Source organism: Colletes latitarsis, chromosome 3 (genome assembly GCF_051014445.1).
Source record: "Colletes latitarsis isolate SP2378_abdomen chromosome 3, iyColLati1, whole genome shotgun sequence".
Classification (NCBI taxonomy): domain Eukaryota; kingdom Metazoa; phylum Arthropoda; class Insecta; order Hymenoptera; family Colletidae; genus Colletes; species Colletes latitarsis.
The window spans coordinates 35,158,039-35,166,299 of record NC_135136.1 but is presented as its reverse complement, the minus strand read 5'-3'; the positions used below and the strand labels follow the sequence as shown (position 1 = coordinate 35,166,299).

At 34.0% G+C, this 8,261-nt stretch overlaps 1 protein-coding gene across 1 annotated transcript; it reads left to right on the top strand.

Moving 5' to 3' along the window:
- The first annotated feature begins 4,680 nt into the window (after nucleotides 1-4,680).
- Nucleotides 4,681-7,716, top strand: LOC143340257 (uncharacterized). Its single transcript, XM_076761992.1, has 3 exons — nucleotides 4,681-4,776; nucleotides 6,100-6,253; nucleotides 7,117-7,716. The coding sequence occupies exons 1-3, from the start codon at nucleotides 4,759-4,761 to the stop codon at nucleotides 7,173-7,175; spliced, it is 231 nt and encodes a 76-aa protein (XP_076618107.1). The 5' UTR covers nucleotides 4,681-4,758; the 3' UTR covers nucleotides 7,176-7,716.
- The last annotated feature ends 545 nt before the right edge of the window (nucleotides 7,717-8,261 follow it).

Sequence of the window (8,261 nt, the reverse complement as noted above, 5' to 3'; positions counted from 1 at the left end):
TAATTATTTAAGTGAACAATCACAGTATTTGTATGGAGAAATGAATTTTTCTTCGAACAAATCTTTACGCTAATTTAACTGGAAAAATGGAAAATAAATCATTCGGGGGTATATGTATTCACCAAAAATGATTGTAATTGACCCCTGTAACCGAATATAATTTTTCCAGAATAATTTGAAATTTTTTAATTTAATTTTTTAATAACTTTTTAACGAAGCCTCAATCAACAAATTGGTATTCTTGATTTTCGTCTTATTCTGGCCCCCAGAATCTCGCATTAAAATTTTTCCCAGGGGTGGCCGAACGTCCTGTATATGAAATATTAAATTTCATATTCAAATTAACGTATATATTATATTAAGTATTGTATTTAAATAAACGTATATATTTATTAATTTTCTGCACCTATGATTGTGGAATACTAAATACCTTTCATTCCATGCATTACACCTGCACACTTATACTTTCCTTGCAAATTCATTTTCATCCGTAATATATTTGGCTCATATTTAGTTTGGGGGTGTCATCGACATTTATCAAACTATAATGTGATAAATAGAAATATTCAATAGTGTGTGTACTTGTTACTTTATAGTGTTTCTAATTATACCAATGTTACTTAAAAGGTCTCAAGTATTATTGTTTATTTGACGTACATATGTAAATGTTCTAATGCCAGTCAACATGTTGAAGTTCCCATTTAATTCAGTGAAAAATATTGGTTCTAGAAAATTGTTCTCCTACAATCCTTCCCTGTTATTAGTCCCATTTCTAAACATATTCTTATTTCATTCATCGCTCGATAAATAAAATATGTAGGTCATTTATCCATTGTACATTTTTCAGTCATTTCAGTGAGTAGATACAACTTCTTAAACATTTACGTTTCCTCGCAGAAGACAGCCCAATACAAAAGGATAATTTAGCTATTTGAATCGACTGAAATTGCACCGTAATAAACGATCAGTTTTACTTTTTTCTCTCCTTGGTTGACATTTATTTATTCTTATCGGTCCTTGTTCAATGAAAGTGCCCGCTCATTCACAAGACACGTTACGAAACCGTTCTCTCGAGCAGTGATTAAAACAAATAAACGCCCACCATTGGACGTCGCGCGACTGATTTCGATCTCTCGTCCTCGCCAAGTGTCGGCGACAAGAAAAATCGCGAATAGCGATCCATCGACGGGGGAAAAATATAATTAGCCGCTGACACGGTGTCCGCAACGACACGTGCCGTAACTTGGCATTGGTCAGCGATGGATTCCCATGGTTATGATACACAAAAAGGTTCCCATAGCTCCGGTTGGCCTTATCCTGCAATTATCCGTCGTGCCCACGGTGCGTGCCAACTACGGTCTAATAATTTTCGTGACCTCCGCGAGAAGATTTTGCATACGCGTGTCGCATATCAATGAGGATGATCGACGAACTACGTGCAATGCATTCTGCGTCGATCAGGGTTGCGTAATCCACAAACCCTTTCCTGGTCATAAATCGAGTAGCGTCAATCGAACGAAGCATGGAACTTCAAAATCCTATGAATGTAATTTTGTTTTTACTTTGAAACGTTACGATTTTGATGAAAACACGAGAGGTAATTTTTGACAAAATATTTTACACGTATTTTAGTGGCTGACACACACATTGAAAGGGTGAGCAAAATTAATTGAAGAATTTATTCAAAAACACAGGATTAAAGAATTTCTTTTTCCCTGCTTTTCCTTGCATATTTCTTCCTTTCGCAACAAAGAGTTTTTAATAATAATAATATTCAAAAAATATATTCATTGATTGTCCGTTAAAGAAAAGAATTTTTAGTAAAGTCTCGAGCAACCAGGCAGAAAACATTTATATTAAAATTAGTAACACAACAATAAAATCGAAGTATAACGACGCCTCCAAGGTGAATATGTAGCTACGCATAACACACGGAAAGTCCTTCGACGTTCGCAACATAGATCGCGTATTCCGGGGAAACAGCGTTAAAACAGGGAAAAAATGATCGCGTAATAAGCAGAATTAGACTCTTGAGTGTTTTAGATGCGATGATTCACAGACAGGCGTCGATGAATACAAAATTAATACAGTAAACGAGAACGATTTTGCGTGGACACCGCGTGTATTGATTTCCAAGTAACATCGCTAACACGTGATAAAACATTGTTTCCCGTTTAAAAAATTTTGAAATGAACAAACCGTGTGCAACGCAGTGATCGGTACGATGGAAAGCAGGCTACAATTAATGAATCGCGTGGAAATAATTACTCATCGCGTGCACGACGATTAATTACGCGAGACGCGTGGAAGACGTTCCGTGTCTTTTCTCGAATCATCGACAGATTTCGACGGGATTCGTGAGTAAATCGAAAACCCGGGTTTAACAACAAACAATTAATATCGTCGTAAACACCAAAATGCTTTCAGCAATTCGTCGAGCAATATTACAATCGATATCAACCGCAATCCATTACGCATTTACTGTAATTAATGACAAACGCATCCACGGGTACCATACGTGTCGCAATCATCTTTTTTTTTCGCGATTTCGTCCCACGACACGCACCATGTAATTTCACCATTTTGTAACAACAATCCCCCCTCCTCGTTGCCCCTGTTACGAAACCGTCAACTTTTCTTCTTTCTGTTTCGATTACCATAGTCACTGGTACCATCTCTTCGGTTAAATCCGCCGGATCCAGCGTTCGTGCACGCATTGTCCCTTCTCGCATAATTAAACCGTCCATTAGCGTCGTAATGAACAGCGCTCAACCCGTCATCTTGTTCTTTTTTTATCGTAACAGATCTCGTATTATACTTGACGAGGCAGTTTAAAAGGATTCGCGAAGTGCACATTAGCCTATTAACCCTTATCAATCGTACGTAAGCATTCGATCAGGCAGATACGATGCGACTAACTGATCGAGAAACGTATCTACATAAATTAAGCAAGGCCAGAAATCTCGAACAGCTATGGACTTTTTACTAAAAATGTTTTTATATCAAAGTAGATCCCAAATCAAAAATAATTTGAAGACATTTCATTGCATCACTGAGTGTATTTATATGTAAATATATTTCACTTTGCAAAGAGTATTTCATAGGGAAAAATAAATAAATAAGTCGATGATAACTCTTAATGTAATGAAATCTCTATCCTGTATATCGATTTGCTTTTATGTTTTCCTGTGAATTCGTTTCTGCAATATGAAATGAATTCACGACAAAATATTAGACTTATTATTTCATTTTTGGAAACATATCGATATACCAGCGTTCACGACGATTTTAATAGATCGTGTATCAGTATCGTTAATCATTAGTAACTATCGTATCAGTAATATTGATCCCACTGACCAATTCATAGGGAAAGCAGCAACCCCCGATATTACAAGAAGTAAGCAAGAAAGCAAATCAGTGATCTGTAACCTTCGACCTGTGAGTCAAGCGGTCACGATATCATAACGTCTACCAAGAAATCAAATACAGCGTCAAAAATGTTATCAAGTAGAATAAGGAAAGTCTTTCCAATACTATTTATACTTATATTTGTACCAGTAATTGATTTATCTTTTTGACATTTCTTTAACCAACTTCAACTTTACTACTACGTTATAAAATACCAGTGATCACAAAGATAAAAAGGTTATCAACCACTGATGCATTCTGTATATTAGATCATTATAATATTTTAATATATTTTAAATCGATGTAACACAGAATAAACGACGAATAAAAATTTCATATCACCCACATATGACGTGATTTTTTACTGAGCTAAAAAAAATTAATTCTCAAGATTAGATTAGATTAGGTTAAAGAGATTAAATCTAGATAGGACTCTTGAATTTTAACGAGGCTGTAAATATAAATTCTATGACAAATTGTGGGTATACTAGTTTCCAATTATCTAAAAACAAAGTCTCGTTTTCGGGGACAATCGACGTGTTAAAGATAAAAACTTATCGATGGGTACGTATGAAACTGATCAATGTCTCTATCACTTAGAATGACATTTTCGACCTATCTTGGTAATCCACAAATTGTGCTATTCGCTAAAGCATGACGAGAAGAATGGAAATTCTTGCTTCCAGAAACCGAAGTCGGAACGAACACGGTAATTTTCGACGACCGCTTCGAAATACACGATTCACTGCAATAGGCGTTGCAAAATTATTACCGCGAGTATGCGAAATTTCCCGAAACGAACTTGCGTTTTACAGAAACGTCCCAAAACGTTTTCATTCGATATCGTCGTGCCGCAATCGCGCAAAAAGTATTAATTCTATGGTTAGCCTGATTTCATGGAATTCGCCGAGCACTGTCACGACGAGATTAGCGTCGTGTTTTATTGTTTTTCTACGGTTTCTCAGAAGGTAAGTAGAATTGAGAAACGTAATAGAACGTTTCTTGAGACGTAAGAGTGGCACCCTCGACGAATTTGGATGTCAAGGCGCTGTTCACAGGGCGTGCATGTGTGACCATCCCGAAACGCGTTACTGCATCGTGTCTCTTTCATAATGACGCATTGCATTCGCATAATCTCAGGGTAACAATGCCGGGCATTGCTATTAGTGTTAACAGAGGAAAGCCAATACGAAGGCTGGGAAAATTGCAGTTGGGGGACGTGGCGGGACACGTCTTTCTTATAAAAGAACCGGAGACCAACGTTAGACGGACAGTGGTATTCTACTGATAGATCAGAAAAATTAGTGCATTTACTCGAGAAACAAACAGGCTGGTGTCAGCTGACAGAGAATGGCTTGCTTGAAACTTGTAAGTAAACACTAGAGGAACTACGGTCAAATTTATGTTTAATTCTTCGGTTTTGCCACTTGGATATGACATAATAAATAATTAAATAAAATTATTCAAACAGAATGGACAAATGTACGGCATACGATAGTGTTCATGAAACATTTTTACGAAATAAAATTATTTAAAAATTTACAATTAGTCTGCTCATATTATCTCTATGTTCGCATATAGATGATGCAACAATCGAAACATTATTTTACTGTCAGTAGAAATTGCAAGTGAAATGTATACACATAAGAACATTTTCTTGAGAGATTTAGGTGGAGTTTCAATACATCCACAAATTGATATTCAAGCCAAACTTATGAATATTTATATTTAGCCTACATGCAGTTGTCAAGAATTTACAATATTAAATTTGCTACACAAATACAAATGCAACTGCTGCTACTTGTTTTATAACATATTATATTATCGCCATATAAGCGTTCCATTTTTTGCTTCTATATAAAATACTTGTATTTAAAAAGATATGAAATTATGCATAACATAAGATTACATCTGCTTGTCTATAGACGTAATAAATCATTGGAAATTAATCCATCAAACTCATATTCAACGAATACTGAGTAATAAGATCCACTTTCACACATAATTGCCTATTACGTTATCTTGACTCTGACTAAACGGGACGGTCGCGTATAATGTTTACATTCCACTCTAGAAAAACTCCGTAATTACGGTACAGTCATACAAACTAACTGCAGTAGACTGGTTTCGTTTAGTTTAACGTTATCGTAAATTATTACTATATTGTTCGCGATTCTTATTTACTGTTTATTTGAACCAATACTAAATATTATGCAAAACCAAGAGAAACATGGTTTCATTGTTTCGAACTGTGGTATTTCAAAAGTGAAAACATGCGACTTACGTAATTTTGCCTTACAACCAGACATATCGAGAGAAAAATTGCTTAAAAAATACATGAAGCTTTAATTGAAAGAATTTATCAATTTCAATATCCTTATTAAATTTAAATATTTCATAATTATATTATTAAAATAATTGAATTTAATAAAGAGATATCACGAGGATTATATAATTAAGAAAGTTAAATTTTCTATTTATTTTTTTTTAAGAAATACAAAATTAAATAATATCTTATTTGTTTCATGGATGAATTTGTTCGAAAGTATTGTAATTCGTCTCTGTTAATTTTTTTTTTATGTCATCATGTGACATACATTTTACACCGAAGTGTATCAGTACATAAACTGATATACACATTGTTATTTATGCACACTTTGGATTTTATGGTCTTTTTCCTCATCCATATAGTACACGTTCCTGCTGCTGGCTGTCGTAATTGGTATCGTCGCTGGGAAACCAGGATATTTGGGTGGATTCGGAGGATACGGAGGATACGGCGGTTACTATCCATACCTTTATAATTACAAATATCCAGGTTATGGATATGGATACGGACATTATGGTAAGAAACTATTCATCATTGCACAATGAGACTTGGGACTCGACAGAACTGCTTGCAACGTCAATGAATCTTTTGTACACTCTTCGATAAACAGTTTGATTTAATATTACACAGAGTTTGACGTACTCAAAAGGAATGTTTTAAAAGTTATTATGTAGAATTATGCGAGGCGTTCCAAAATGATGGAACACGTCGGGACGCATAAATTCATCATGCAAAGAGAAATCGAAAAGTTATATTTCATTTTGTAATCTGACGCCTCGTTTTTGAGACACAAACAATTAAAATTCATATTAGTGGTTCTTAGTCTGCATTATACATACCCACACGATGCTCCTTCATATATGTTATATTGTTGATAATACTTTAACGATTACAATTGCTTAATTTTTAACGAATTTTCACAGTGGTTTTATTAATTTTTCATAAACTAGAATATCACACTATTTACTAGTTACTTGACTTTACAATTTTTAAATAAATTTTATAATGTATCATTAACTTTGCACTCAGACGTTAGTTTCAGCCTCGATATAACACTAACAAATTATTAGAGAACTTTTTTAAAGAGAAATATTAATCTGTTTCGAAATTCTAAATTTTCTAATTTCAATATCTAAATTTTATTTCCACGAGTACGATGAATTTGTTTCTTTCGGTATCTCCTGAAATTTTGGGGCATTCTGTGCAAAACTCATTTCATAAAATGTCAAACTTAACGTTCGTTAGCTTCAGTTTTGTTTTTTTACTGAAAATCAAGACGTAAACAAAATATTCATGGACGTTGTGCTTATGATCGATCTCAATGTAAACAAAACATTCATCGACGTTACATTGTCATCCTAATTTGCTTTTCCCTTTAGGCTACCCCAGTTATGGTTATGGTCATGGATTTGGTCACTTCGGTGGTCACTTTCACTAATCGAAAAGACGACCATTTGGATTCCACGATATACGATGTGGGAAGGAAAGACGTTTAGAACGATCTTAATACCGAAATGCGTCTACTTTTCGTCACTCGAAGATAATTGCTATCTATACTTCTAGTGCAACTGCATTTATTGTTTCTTTCCCTGAATTTTGAATCATTGATCACAACGATACGAAATCAATAACGAACACACTTCTCGAACAGGCATTTATATTCTCAATGCCGTTGAACATTATGCAAAATGACTAAGTAAACCATAGACATTAATGGAAGCACCATGTTTGACATTATTAATGTGTCTGATATAAACCTTTCTTAGATAATAAATCTTACAGTGAAAGAATTATATATTTTTGTATCGGTGACACTGAAATGGCAGTCGATATACTTATAATTTTATTCCAAATTCACGCTTGAATTAACAATTTCTACCGTTACAGAAAATTTAAAACAAGCACCATGAACTGTTTAAACTTATAACTAAGAATGTATTATTACGAATATTGTTAAATAAATTTCTCTTTATTTCCTACTGCTTCCGTTTCTATGAAGGGGCTTCGCAAATTTCTGATTCACAATTGTTTTAAGATGTTATCTATCATTAATGGTTTCTGTGCGATACGTTTAATGGGCGTGTGGTATAACATATCTTAATTAATACGTAGAATGCTACAATAAATCGCGATAAAACGAGACGATACTTTCGAAAAAATCTTTCTAATGAGTTTCAAAATATCTAGTCACGATTGCTGACAGAAAGAAATAATATTAATTACATATAGACAATTGAAACCCCCATTGAATTAATTACGCGATTTTGTAAGTGTTTATTTCGGAAATTAGAGGCTAATGTGATATTTACATACGCAACTTCCAATCGTTTACATGATATTACGAAACACTTAATTTAAAAAAAAGTATTATTCTCTAACTTTTTGACAGCAATATGGCAAAACGGTGCGATTAAACAAATTTGGTACTGTCATCTAAGTTATTGTTTATCTTTAATTTCATTAAAAAAGTGATTGAGAACCTATAATAAAATAATATAGACCTCTGTCGATAATTTGATTAGTA